The 14019-nt window shown below is 52.5% G+C and overlaps 2 protein-coding genes across 2 annotated transcripts in view; one reads left to right on the plus strand and one right to left on the minus strand.

The window, feature by feature from the left end:
* Positions 1 to 3022: 3022 nt before the first annotated feature.
* On the plus strand, positions 3023 to 8042 carry MED28 (mediator complex subunit 28). Its single transcript, XM_004616537.2, has 4 exons — positions 3023 to 3215; positions 4194 to 4260; positions 4924 to 5036; positions 6727 to 8042. The coding sequence occupies exons 1-4, from the start codon at positions 3057 to 3059 to the stop codon at positions 6922 to 6924; spliced, it is 537 nt and encodes a 178-aa protein (XP_004616594.1). The 5' UTR covers positions 3023 to 3056; the 3' UTR covers positions 6925 to 8042.
* Positions 8043 to 12685: 4643 nt separating this feature from the next.
* Positions 12686 to 14019, minus strand: part of FAM184B (family with sequence similarity 184 member B) — an 85913-nt gene continuing 84579 nt past the window's right edge. Inside the window, exon 17 of the mRNA XM_055140463.1 lies at positions 12686 to 14005. Within this exon, the coding sequence (XP_054996438.1) occupies positions 13912 to 14005 (94 nt within the window). The 3' untranslated portion in view covers positions 12686 to 13911. The remainder of the gene's footprint in view (positions 14006 to 14019) is intronic.

A 14019-nucleotide genomic window follows, 5' to 3' on the forward strand; every position in this document is an offset into this window, starting at 1 on the left:
ACGTGTTAAAGTGAGCACAGGGGGCACTGGATAGTACAATGGGTGGGGTATTTGCCTGGCACACAGTTGACCCAGGTTGTTCTCTGGCACCCCATACAGTCTCCCAAATCTTCGCCAGGAGTGATTCCTGAGCACAGAGCCAGAAGTAAGCCCTGAGCAGTACTGGGTGTGGTCTAAGAAAACAAAATTGAATAAAACTAGCAAGAAATATGAAGTGGAGCAAGGAAAACCTCTTCAACAGATGGTTTGGGAAAACGGGTGAATCACATGCAAAAAGTAAACTCTGGGGACTGGAGTGATAGCACAGCGAGTAGGGCGTTTGCCTTGCACGCGGCTGACCCGGGTTCGAATCCCAGCATCCTATATGGTCCCCAGCACCGCCAGGAGTAATTCCTGAGTGCATGAGCCAGGAGTGACCCCTGTGCATCGCTGGGTGTGACCCAAAAAGCAAAAAAAAAGTAAACTCTGGCCTCTTTCTAACACTGTGCACAAAAGTCAAATAAAAACAATAAAGACCTCAATATTAGACCTGAACTCATAAGTTACATTGATGAAAACAGGTAGAACACTTCAAGACTTTGAATCTAGAGGCATCCTCAATGATTCTGTGCCATCAAACCAAGAAACTTTGCACCACAAAGCAATAATGACCAGAGCAAAAGGACACTCCATTAATTGGAAGAAAATATTTTTGCACCAACTCATTTGGCAGAGGGTTAACATCCAAGATATATAATGTGCTGGTAGAATGTTAAAAATAAAACGTCCTTGGGCCAGAGTGGGTGCTGGCCTTGAAAGTGGTTCACCCAGGTTGGATCCCCAGTACCACAAATGGTCCACGGAGGGTTCTCCTGAGCACTGCTGGATGTGACCCCAAAACAAAACAGAACAGAAGACATGCAGATGGCTAAAAGGTATATGGGGAAAAAATGCTCTTCATCACTTATTATCAGGAAAATGCAATTCAAAACAATATCATTTCACACCAGTAAAAGTGGCACACATCACAAAAAATAGTGACAGCCAGTGTTGGTGTGAGGTGGGGGGAGGTGAGTGAGGGGGAAGACACCCTCGATTCAGTGCTGATGGGAATGTTGACAGGTTTAAATGGGGGGAAACAATATGGCTGCATCTCTAAAAGCTAGGAATTGACCTTCCACATGATCCAACAATTTTACATCTTGGTGTCTATCCCAAAGAGCCCTATTCAGAAAATACATTTGCACTCTGATATTCATTGCAGCATTATTCACAATAGCCAAAATTCACAAACAACTCCTTTCCAAAAACAGATAATTGGATAAAGATACTATGGTACATATACCCAATGGAATAGTACTCAGCTATAAGAAAAGACCCGAACACCTGAAGAATCTGCCGCCAGCGCTCATCAATACACTGGCTTGGCTCTTCACATGCTACCTGTCTGAATGCAAGGTTCCATTCCCGTGGAAAACCATTCTGTTGTACAAGAAGGGAGACATCTACGACATCGGCAACCATTGCCCAATTTGCCTGCTGTCTGTCATTTACAAGTTGCTCACTCGTGTCATCCTGAATAGAATAGGCAGAACACTAGATGAAGGACAACCATGCGAGCAAGCTGGGTTCCAAAAAGGATTCAGCACTCGATTGACCATATCCGCACAGTGACAAAACTCATTGAAGTTTCTCAAGAGTTCAAGATGCCGCTCTGTCTAACATTCATCGACTTAAAGAAGGCCTCCGATTCTGTTGAGAATGAAGTGGTCATCGGAGCCCTGGCCAGACAGGGTGTTCAAAGTCAGTACATCAAGATCCTCCTGGAGCTGTGTTGTGGATTCACCACCAGGATCTCACCATTCTATAAGGAAGCGATCGTTGACATAAAGAGAGGGGTTCAGCAGTTGATACCATTTCACCGAAACTCTTCGGTGCCACCCTCGAGAATGTTATGCGACGACTGGAATGGGAAGGAGGAATGGGAGTGAAGATAAAGAGTCGGCAACTACACCACCTCCACTTCACTGATGACATAGTTCTGATAATGCCAAACATTAGCCAAGCAGCACAAATGCTGGCTGTTTTCGACGCGAGTGTGGAAAGGTCAGACTGCAGCTGAATCTCAACAAGACGATGTTCATAAAAAACGAACTAGTCCCTGACACTCCATTTGATCCCAATGGAATGAACATCCTTGAATGCAGCAGCTTTCAGGTCAAGAACTCAACATGAGGTATGACTTGACAACAGAACTGCACAGGAGGAAGAGAGCAGAGTGGAACGCCTTCAAGAGCGTTGAAGAAGTGGTTAAGAGGACGAAGAACCTCTGACCCTGGGCACATCTTTTCGACTCCACCGTACTTCCTTCACTAACTATGCCTCAGAGACCTGGGCCCTATGCAAACAAGCTGAGAATGCTATTCCAGTATCCCAAAGAGGAATCGAAAGAGCTATGCTAGGAGTATGCCATCTCACTCAAGTGAGAGAAAAAATCAGGAGTTCCGGCCTCCATCAACGGTTAAGAATCAGGGACGCTGTCTCGTTTGCCAAGGCATCAAAAATCAGATGGACCGGACATGTAATGCGATTCAGAGATGACCACTGGACTAATGGCCCTGGAATAATTTATTCATAAAACCCCATCAATATCAGTATTGTAATACAAGGTACCTAAAATAATTTTTTTTTTAATTTGTGTAGAATGAATGGGTACCTACCTCCCTACTAACAGGTAAATAGCCCAGAGGGAGAGCATTGGCCAGTCACTTTAACCATGAAGGGAAAAGCAGGCTGCAGCCGTGGGAAGGCTCGTTCCGCACATCTTTAACGAAATTAGATCAAACCCTAATCCCCGTCTCAAACAAAGGTAAAAAGCCCGGAGCGGCTTCTTGCGGGATAGAGGAGGGGACTAAGGGAAACACACACTCATCTGGTTCCATCAGCGCTCCCGGACCCGCCTCCGCGAGCTCCGCCCCGTCACGTGAAGGCTCGGATCACGTGACCATGCGCTGGCCCACAACCCCCGCCCCCGCTCCGCGCAGGCGCGGTCGGCCCCTTCTGCCGCCCTTTCAAACATGGCGGCTCCGCTGGGCGGCATGTTCTCCGGGCAGCCGCCGGGCGCCCCGCAGCCCCCGCCGGGGCTCCCAGGCCAGGCTTCCCTTCTTCACGCCGCCACAGGCGCCCCTCGCACTTCCAACAGTACGCTGGTGGACGAGCTGGAATCTTCTTTTGAGGTAGGGCGGGCCGGGGGCCCGCGGCCTGGGCCGACCCGGCCGCCCTGCAGCACAACTGCGCATGCGCAGTCGAGTGCCTTGGCGCGCCAGGGCCTCCGCCCCCGCCCCCCTCCGATACGGGTCTGCACGCTCAGGGCAGCGGGCACGAGAGTCGTCGGAGGCTGGTGTGTGGCGGAGATGAGGAGACGCTGCCCGAGTCTTTACCCGCCGGCCGAACCCGGCCCACCCAGCACGTAGCCCGCCCTGCGCCGTGTCGTCTGGGCTCCCGAGCGACTGCACGGGCCCCAGTCGCAGGGACTTGCGGAGCTCGAGGACAGTGCCAGATTGTCGGGCTCGGGGCTGGAGATACAATACAACGGACGGGGAGCTTGCCATGCATGCAGGTCACCTGGGTTCGTTCCCGGACCTTCATAGCGCCCCCGAGCACCCCCAGTAGTGACCCCTGAGCACCGCCAAGGGTAGCCCCAAGACAGTCTTGGCGGGCAGAGCCTGGTATTGGGCAGACTGAGGTCAGGGGAAAGGTGCACATTCGGTTCTTTGCAGGAGTTTATAACCGCAGCAGGGGAGGCGGGGCCGGGTGAAAGGATAATTGAAAGTTAAGTGCCTTGGTAGCTTCCGTGGGGGTCGAACCTGGCCAAGGAATCATCAGTCATAAGTTCTCGTTGGAGCTGTGAGGTTCGCTGTGTCAGGAACTTTCGAATCTTGTAGTGGGGCGCGGATGGCATCCATAAAGGAATATTGGGGGTCGGGGGAGCTGCGTAGGCAAAATGCGTTTCCTGGTGAGTGCATTCAGACATTTGGGAGTGACTGACTTGAAAGATGGGGCGGGAGAGATGGGACAGAGCTCAGGCACTCCCTTGCGGGCAGCCCACTCCTTGGGTCTGGGGCACGAGCGCCCTGGTGAGCTCAGCAGTCTTGGTCTTACTCCGAAGTAGGATCTTTGACACTTTCTCTTCCGTGGATGTTTTGATCACACAGGCTTGCTTTGCTTCCCTTGTGAGCCAGGACTACGTGAATGGCACAGATCAGGAAGAGATTCGAACAGGTAAGAACCCCCGCCCTGTGGCCTGTGGTTTGCCTGCAAGGTTTCTAATGGCTGTGGCTTTGGCCAGGCTTTGATTTTTGGTGTTTTGGGGCCACACCCAGCAGTGCTCAGGTGTGCATGTGGGATGAGGGATGTGCAGGTCACCTCATGCAGGGTGAGTGCTGTGGCTTGCCATACTAGGGTTCCAGCCCAGCTCAGAGCATTTTGATGCCGCAGTCTGTCCCATTTTGCTGACTGCCCTAAGAGAGCTTCTGGGGCGGCTGAGATGCAGAGTCTCTGCTTCCTGCTGCTTATTGACTGGTCCTGCGGATGGACTGTATTGGTGGGCTTTTCAAAGTCCCACACAAAGTTCTGTTTGCAGAGGTGACCAGAGCGTCTGGGTTATTTTTTGGGGGGGGGGTATCATATTTTAGGTGTTCAATTTTAAGCAGAAATGATGGTACTGATTGCTGGGTCTCTGGACTATTTTCCTGCAGAACTCGTGGCTTTTGTGTGCTTTTAAGATCTCTTACTTGTGGTTGGGGAGTCGGGACAGGGGTGGTACTATTGCTGGGGCCAGGATAAAGTCCCACCGTTCATCTCTGAGGTGCTGTTGTGATACTCTTGACTGTTCACGTCTCACTGTAAGTGTGTGTCTGTTGGCCTTACTTTATTATTTTTAAGGTGTTGATCAGTGTATCCAGAAGTTCTTGGATATTGCCAGACAGACAGAGTGTTTCTTCCTACAGAAAAGATTGCAGCTCTCTGTGCAGAAACCGGAGCAGGTCATCAAAGAGGCAAGTGCCCCTTCAGTTCCTCACGGGGACTTGGAGCCGCGTGTCCCTGCGCCTTACACAGTGAGGCCTCTCGGTGTTCACCAGAGCAGAAAGTAACTGTTCTGCCCCAAGTGTCTTGCAACGCAGGGTCTCCCTGAACTTGGTGGAGTGAGATCAGGGCCTATGTGATGGGGGTGCCTGGGACCCCTGCCCTGGGGAGGGAGGAACTTCCCTGCCCAGCAGGCCAGCGCTAGCCCCAGTGGGAAGCACTCCCTGGAGACGGTTGTTTCGGAAATGAGTGCTCCCCTAAGCTGACCTTTCATCAGGAGCATTGTTCTGATGGGCTGCTAGCAAGGTGGGAAGGTGAAAGGGCTGATCCCTTGTGGTTGGCTGAAGAGCTGCTGCAGAGGACAGTTAAGGCTCCTGCCAGCTTCCACCCGGCCCTGCAAAGGGCCCTCTGAGCACAGAGCCAGGAGCAGCCCCTGAGCATTGCCAGGGCTGGCACCAAAACCATCATGTCAGATCGTTTCCTGAATTTGCGTCCTTACTCAGATTATACAGGTGTATAATTAGGTGTACAGTCAAGACCAGGTTTTGAATAAAGAGGTTTTTTTTTTTTTAATTGAATCACTGTGAGATAGACCCTCACAATGCTGTTCATGATTAGGTTTCAGTCATACAGTGTTCCAGCACCCCTCCCTCCACCTGTGTGTGCACATTTCCCAGCACCAGTGTCCCCAGGTTCCCTCCCATCACCCCCCACCCCCAGCCTGCCTCTATGGCAAGGGCTTTTCTTCTCTCTCTCTCTCTCTCTCTCTCTCTCTTAAAAAGTTTCAATTAAAAATTTGAGGATAGTGGTGATAACTTAAGTGCTAGAGAGGTGGGAAGGGCCCTGGGTTTGATCCTTGACACTGACTTACTTCCCAAACACCACCAGGAGTGGCCCCTATTTTATTTTATTATCATTATTTAAAAAAAAAAATTTTTTTTTTTCTTTTTGGGTCACAGCCAGCGATGCACAGGGGTTACTCCTGGCTCTGCACTCAGGAATTACCCCTGGCGGTGCTGGGGTGGGGGAACCATATGGGATGCTGGGAATCGAACCCGGTTTCACCGCGTGCAAAGCAAACTCCTTACCCGCTGTGCTTATTGCTCCAGCCCCATTTTTAAAAATTCTTTACGCCTGAGAGTACAGTGGCTAGGGCGCATGCTTTGCACGCAGCCAGCTCTGGTTCGATCCCTGGCACTGCACGTCGTCCCCTGGGCACGGAGCCGGGAGTGAGCCACACTCAGCAGGGCTGCTGGAATCGTAAACAGCTGGCAGCGTGCTCTGTAGCGCCTGTAGGGAGATCTGGGCTGCCAGGAGCCGAGGGGAGAAAGAGTCATTTTGGCTGCGCTGCTTTCGCTGTTTAGGATTCTGTCACTCGTATGGTCCTTACTGAAGCAAAGTCTTGAGAAATAACAGCGGTTCATTGCCCTGGCGTCTTCCTTGGGGAAAGTTGCTCTGCACTGTCCCTGTCTTAGAGCCCAGCAGCGTGGTCGCGGTAGTCTGCAGCCCAGTTTGTCTTGTTTGGGGGTGACGGGGGCTTACTCTGGGCTCTGCTCCGGGACCCCTCAGCAGTGGGAGCTGTTTCCTTTGCGTTCCTTCCTGCCTATGGGGAGCCCTGAGGGTGTCCCTGCACCCCTGACCCGCCTGCCTCTTGCTCTGCAGGACGTGTCCGAGCTGAAGAACGAGCTGCAGCGGAAGGACGCCCTGGTGCAGAAGCACCTCGCCAAGCTGCGGCACTGGCAGCAGGTGCTGGAGGAGGTGGGCGTGCAGCAGCGGCAGCCCCCCGACGCCCCGCAGGGCTCCCTGGCCTACCTGGAGCAGGCTTCGGCCAACATCCCGGCGCCCATGAAGCCGAGCTGACGCCTCTCCCCGTCCCTATGCGCTGTTCTCCTGTAGTTCTGTGAATACTGTAGCGAATGGCATTAGCGTTGGCAGACAAGCGCGTGCACCACCCCGTTATTTGTGTCTGTTCTTTGGCCAACTGTCGGTGTTCGTTTTGGTGGGGGGGGTGGGGGAGGGTCAGTTTTGTACGCCCTGTCACATTTCCCCGTTTGTAGTCGGTGTGTCGGTCAGTCTGAGCTGACCTGTGAATCGGCCGCCTGCGCCGCGGGGCGGGGGTACCCCGCCCTGGAACTTCTACCTCAAGAAAGAGGAATCTAATGGTGCCGTGTCTGGCGCTCTCGGAGCCCGGGCTGAGCATCCGTTCTCCCAGCTTAGTGTAGCAGTGTCGCAGTGGGTCCCTCTCGGACACGCCCCTACTGGGGGGCTCGGTGTCCGCTGTCGTGTTGCTTTCCTGCTTCCGCCTGGCTGTGTAGTCTAGAAGCCGCCATCTGCCCGCAGCGCTGGCTGTGGGCCCGTGAGTTGTGCTGCCTTGTTTTGCCCTGGTAAGTAAGATTCTTGTTAATGGGGTGGGCGTGGGGGGTCCATTCCCAGGGCCCCTCACGACGTGTCTGGTTCTCCGTGGGTGAGATCTTCCTCGCTGATCGTCTCGTCTTCTGGGTTCCAGCCTTGTGCCCACATGTGAGCCCCAGTGTCTTTTGGGGTGCTTGCTTTGTGTGCCCCCACCGCCGACCGCCCCTCCCCGCACTCACCCACCCCTCCCGTGGATGCCACGAAACTTGGGAGCCCTCCGGGCACCGCCGGGACACAGGCTGCACGTCTCTCCCGCCAGCCTTGTGTGGCTCACCGGCGTGGCTGGGGGCTCAGCCCTGCCCTCTCGGTGGGAACGTAGTTCCCCTCCACCTGCAGGGTCTGCGTACTTATCTTTCACCCGAGGCGCTATTTTTGTTTTGTATGCATGTGTGTGTGGCATATTGTCTGTGGGCAACAAATGCCATCAGATTGTGTGTTTCAAGCATTTAAAACTGTTTTTAGTCACATGCTTTCAAGGTTCAGCCGCTTTAGATTTCTGTACTAAACCCTACAGCAACTGATGTGAGGCAATCTTTCAATAATAAAGGATTACTCAACCAAAAGAACTGCTTCAGTGATCGTATTTTGTACATATCATTTGTTGCTGTTTATTAAATTCACTGATCTTAATTTATTAAATTCTGTCAAATAGTAAATTTTTCATCTTTTTTGTAAATCTTCCTTTTAATGGCTTCGTTGCCTAGTGAACTCCCCGGCAGGCCGATGTGACGAGCCCCGCGTGCTGCAAGCCTGCTCTGCGCAGTTGCTTCCCTCGGCTCTGAGGGTGGTTTTGCGGCAAGCAGTTGGCTGAGGGTGCTGGGAGGGGCCCGGTGAGGCGTGCAGTCAGCCCCTCCCTGCCTCTGGGACTCCGCACCACCCCCGGGGGCAGGTGCTCCCGAGCAGACAGACCGCAGCGATGGAGCCAGGTCGGGGCTCACCCAGTGTTGGCTCAGTTTGGTTCCTGCGTGTTGGCCTGGTGGAGACGTGGCACCTGCCGGCCAGGCCTCCATGGCACTGTGGTCTGGAGGCTCTGCCTCTCAGCCCTTCGTCTCACCCAGGGCTCTCCCCTGGTGGCGGGCACTGATGAGCACTGCCCATCGGTCCTGCGGCGTGCGCAGTCTGAGTACTGGCCTGCACAGAGTGCCTCAGCCCACAGCAAAGGGAAGCAGACCTACTGGTGAGTGTTTTCTGAGTGCAGAAGCAAAAGGTGAGTGAGCTACCCTCAAAATACCAACATCCTAGCTGGAGAGGGTCAGCGGGGGAGGGCGCTTACCTGTACCCGCTGACTCAGTCCCCTGAGCCCACCAGGAGTGATCCCTGAGCACAGAGCCAGAAGTAAGCCCTAAGCACAGCTGGTGTGCACCCCCCTTTACACCCCCAAACCCTCCAAACATCCCTGGCTTTCCTCCCCCACCCCCGCATCCTCACTGCCCTTCCTACTGTTAATAAAGATTTGTTGTGGTTCCCAGTCACAGAAGTGACCCTCAGAGCACCTGTCACCCAGGCCTTCGCCCCATTTCCTTGCCAGGCGTCCTGCTGAGTGGCCTCCCCGTTCGTGATGAGGCCCCCTGCATGTACAATCCAACTTGCTCCACCTGGGGAGCGTTTCTTGGCTAGAGAGCATGGGCATCCCTCACTCCTTCCTTGCACTTCACTTTGTGGGGTCTGCCTCCAGGCTCCCCCACCCCTCCACTGTTAGGGTGGCCGAGGGACTGGCTCGCCGCCCGCCCGGCAGCAATGTGAGTGGTATTGGAGGTGCAGTCTGACTTTGGGGGGTCTCCTGCTGCCGTCTCGTGCCAGGAAGTCCCAGCTGAAGCGGAGGTTGGGAGAGTCCTGCCTCTGAACGGTCCAGTGGGCAATGGCGGAATGGTAACAAACTGCTTATGTAGCTGCCTGTGCCACCGAGAGCACCTGGGGAGTCCCCACTTACCTCCTGCAGGGAGGAAATGGGCCGTGGGAGGCGTAGATGAGAACTGCAGGAAATGCATGCAGGGGAAGTCTTATGAGCTGAGCAGTGGAATAAATGAGGCAGCACAGGGCCCTTCAGCCACTTTAGTTGCCTTGCAGAACCAGGTGACCCTGCAGGGTGGCTGAGCATAAAGATCCACCAGCCTCAGTTGTCAGTCCTGCGTCAGGTGCTCCGTCAGCTCCAGAGCAGTTACAGGCACAAGTATGCCGCACGCAGCCATGGTCAGGCCAGTCTGTTCTTTTCGACCCTAATTAAAACCTCTTTGCAGCAAGATTCTTTCCCACTTATGCTCCAGGAAGGTCAAGCTTCCTTTTCATGGTCCAGCCGGGAGAGCTGACCGCCATCAGACTCAGTTTCTCCTTTCATTATCTTCTCAGTGTCCTCCAAGCCATTACAGTCATCATCATCATCTCTTGACCACTCTGCTCTTGGGGGACCAACAGATATGTAGGCAACACCAAGGGGGGCAGTGGCTGACCCAGTTATATTTGTCAGTATTCTGGCTGGGACAGGGCAGCCTGCGCTGTTGGTTAAAGCACAGATGGTACTTCTGGATGGTAACGGGAACGGCCAGCAGTAAGCTAACAGGTGTGTTTTTCTGAGGTTTGATGTTGACTCTGTAGAGCTGTGGGTAGCAGTGACCTTGGCCAAGGTCACCAGAGTGGGAGGGAGGATGGGAAGGGGAAAGAGTGTTAATGGGCTCCCCGAAGCCAGGTGCCAGGCAGGTCCTAATGGTAAATTGAACTGGATTTTTATGGCCCTGCGAAGATCTCTCCCTAATTTATTTTACCCGGGGTGGGGGGGGGGTAGTGGGGGAAGGTCAGTCTTCAGTGACCTCTGGACAAACACTAGCTTATAATGTCCAGGTCATCCCCACCATGATGCACATGGTAACCCATGGAAATGCAGGTCTCTACACCCATTCAGGAGGGTGATCCCTAGGGTGCTGGGGAGGTGGGGAGCTTAAAGCATTTACAAAGACAGGATTCTACCCCCACCCCACCGCACCATTCAGGGGGAGGGGGATCTGTTCTTTCCATCACTCTTCAATAAATGCCTCACTTTAACCCCTGCTAGATGTTGGCATTTTTTTCATACTAACATACTAATATATGTGTACTCCTTTGTGCTCCTGATAAATTTTTTCTTTTTTTTCTCTTTGGGTCACACCCGGCGATGCACAAGGTTTACATCTGGCTCATGCACTCAGGAATTACTCCTGGCAGTGCTCAGGGGACCATACGGGATTCTGGGAATCGAACCTGGGTCTGCTGCGTGCAAGGCAAACGCCCTACCCACTGTGCTATCACTCCAGCCCCATAAAAATTCTTTCTGAGGGAAGCACAAGCACGTAAGACCTGTGCATCCCTACCCCAGCTGCCTCACACCTTCATCCCCAAGGAATGTGTCCGACAGGAGAAACGGCAAGCACGCACAGTTCCAGTAGAGGTTTTTTTGAGGGGCGGGGAGTGGGGGTGGGGGATGAAGCAGCATATCTGGTAGTCGGCTCACTCCTGCAGTGCCTGGGAGCCCACATGGTGCTGGGAATCAAACCAGGGTCAGACACATGCCAGTTACACGCCTTTGCCCCTGCACTGTCTTTCCAGCTCCAAAGTTCTAATAGAGTGTAAGAATTTAACGAGCTCTTTGGCCCACCTGCTATGAGATTTGAAACATGAAGGGGAGCTGGAGAGAGAGTACAGTGGATAAGGCACATGCCTTGCACACTTCTGACCAAGGTTTGAACCCCAGCACCCCATAGAGTCCCCTGGGCCCCGCCAGGAGTGATCCTTAAGCACAGCTCAGCACAGCTAGATGTGACGACCCCTAAACCAAACTAAATAAAAACAGATCAAGGGTCCCAGGAAAATTTGATCCTGCGGCCAATATCCTGCTTAAAAGACGGTGGTATAAAGCTTCCTTTCCTGCAGCCTCTCTACCCCTGTGAGCTGGTTCCTGTCCGCGTACTGCTCCACGGACCAGCACTTACAACCACCGTGCTAGGCAGACCAGCTTCAGGCTTGCACGCCTGTGGCCTGGTAGACCAGTTGTTTGGATCTGCACCTCTGGCTCTGCGCTAGCCCGTGGGCCAGCATGAAGACACCTGGTATAGAGCGCTACTTAGTTTGCCTGTCATCCGGACTTGCAGAGTGTTGGAAAAAATGTTTGAACAAAGGTAGAACCACCGTTATGCAGTGTTTTAAAAAACACAGGATAAAAACAACCCTACAATTCTTAACCTTAGTAAGAAACAAGAATGTACAAAAGTGACACTGAAAAGTAATATGGTGTGTTACTATTTAGTGGTAAGTCATGTGATAAAAAAAAATGCTCTTAGAGCAACACAACATCCTGACCTCAAGCCAGGCTGTCTTCATCAGGGCAACTGGCGGGGGGAGGGGGGGCAGGTTGAATTTCCCTCCCTGCCCCAGCAGAACCCTGGCACCCGAAACCTCCAGAACACAGCTGCACAGCCATCCTCAAGGCCACTCTCCACAGGCTTGGATGAGCCTCACCTACGGGGAACCTGCAGAAAAACCCAGGTATGCAGGACCCGTGACTGAGATCGCTAAGCTCACTCAGAGCTGAACTGGGTCTTCTACTCTCAGATCCCCAGTTTTCCAGTAACTTGGCAGCCACACCCACAAACTGCCCCTGGTGCCATATTATCTCATCAATGACCAAGATCCAGAGACTGAAATAAAGCTCCCAGCAGAGGGTGACACAGAATGTCCTGGACCTCTCATACTCTAGCCCACTGATATACCAAAAGTAGCACACATTTGTTTGGGTTTAACATGCATGCTTGGAATCCCTTCTGCAAGGGCTTAAATGGCTCCAGGGTGAAATACAGCAATCTTCACACACCTTCCTCTTATGGTGGTGGGAAGGTGCATGGTGGTGGGATTGGTGTTTGAAATTATCTGTAATGAACTATTGTGAACAACTTTATAAAAATAAAATTTAGGTATTAAGAAAAATGCTCTTACTGGGACAGTGGTTATTATTATTATTATTATTTTTTTGGCATGGGGGGTGGTCACACCCAGCTATGCTCAGGGGTTGCTCCTGGCTCTGCATTCAGGAATTACTCCTGGTGGTGCTTAGGGGACCATATGGGATGCTGGGGATTGAACCTGGGTTGACCGCCTACAAGGCAAATGCCCCATCCGAAGTACTATCACTCTGGCCCTAGGACAGTGTGTTCTGACTAGGTAGTAAATTTAGCCCTCCACCGTGCGAACCTGACACGATAACTGTTGCATTTTGGAATCCCTTTAGCTTTCACTTACGAGTTGTGTTATGATTGCATTTCATTTACACTCATATAAGCAGCTCCTTTTTGTTTGAGGGTGATCTGACTGAATTTGATGTGGGCTTCTGAATTTCACCTTCCTCTGCTGGGCCAAAGCACACCAAGACCATTTCACTGCCCAGTTTCGAGTTTTATTCAGAGAGCATGGATTCGGACAGCACAGACTGGGCGAGAGGCCGCTGCTGCGCCAGCACCGGAGGACGGAGGACAGAAAGCTGTGCTGAGACCCGTCAAATCACACAGCGCCACTGGGGCCCCGCGGGTGGGTGCCGACTGACCGCAGGCCAGCCCCAGGGGAGAACACTCCCGGCTGCAGTTTACTGAGCATCTCTGCACCGAGAGGCCGAAGTCCTAACCCAAAGCTGGAGGGCCCCTGGAGTTCTCTGACGCCAAGGAACGGATCGTCTCGGAGGCTCCATGAGCAACCACGGAGACCTGCAGCCACTGAAAGCAAGAAGGGGTGAGGCGAGACGGATTCTCCCCAGAAAAATCCTGGCAGTGTTTTCATTCCAGTTCATGCACAGTGCCTTCTCTCCCCAGGGCCCCAAGGAGGTAGGTGTTATTCCCTCGCAGATGGACCAGTCCCTGGGCCCAGGAAGTCAAACGATCCCACCTGAGTGTGGCAAGGCCTGTTACGGTCCATTGGTAGTTGGAGTTTCGGTTTGGTTTCTTAATCTGCTTTCCCAGTTCTTCTGAACTTTATCTTCTTTCTTCCTATTGAGGTTAGAGGTACATATTGGAACCATTAGCATTTACACAGCAATGACTTTTCACATGGAGATGACTGAGATCCTAACATCAAATGACACCATTAAGGTAGATGATGGACGTCACAAAGTCTGATATTCCACAACACAGAAGGCAGTCTTACACGACATAACACGTGTGGCTCCTGGGCCACGCTATGACCTTGTTCTATGGGTACTTTCTTAACGCCACTGTTTGGTATCTCTCCATGTCAAAGACTCACTCTCTTTAATGAGGTGGTGCCACAATGAAGGGGTCGGGGATGTTAATACCAACTTTTTTTGACTGTCACATATCAACAAGCAAGTTATTTGGTTGGTGTTTTGGTTCATTCGGCTTCAGATCACCAGATGTTTTAGAGGAAATTTCTTCAGTGTCTTCATGACATATCCCAAGCGTGTGTTTAGAAAGAAAAATATTTGGTGAACCATTCCTGGTGGGCCGAGCCCTGCTTTGGCTGGGGTTCTTTGGACTGGCTTGTTTCGCCTTCTTGTGCCCTTAAAAAAAATAA

The sequence above is a fragment of the Sorex araneus genome, chromosome 5 (genome assembly GCF_027595985.1).
Source record: "Sorex araneus isolate mSorAra2 chromosome 5, mSorAra2.pri, whole genome shotgun sequence".
Lineage (NCBI taxonomy): Eukaryota > Metazoa > Chordata > Mammalia > Eulipotyphla > Soricidae > Sorex > Sorex araneus.

Coding starts and splice junctions, on each gene's coding strand:
- MED28 (XM_004616537.2), top strand. CDS start 3,057: ATGGCGGCTCCGCTGGGCGGCATGTTCTCCGGGCAGCCGCCGGGCGCC. Junction 3,216..4,193: donor AGCTGGAATCTTCTTTTGAG/GTAGGGCGGGCC, acceptor TTGATCACACAG/GCTTGCTTTGCTTCCCTTGT. Junction 5,037..6,726: donor CGGAGCAGGTCATCAAAGAG/GCAAGTGCCCCT, acceptor CTTGCTCTGCAG/GACGTGTCCGAGCTGAAGAA.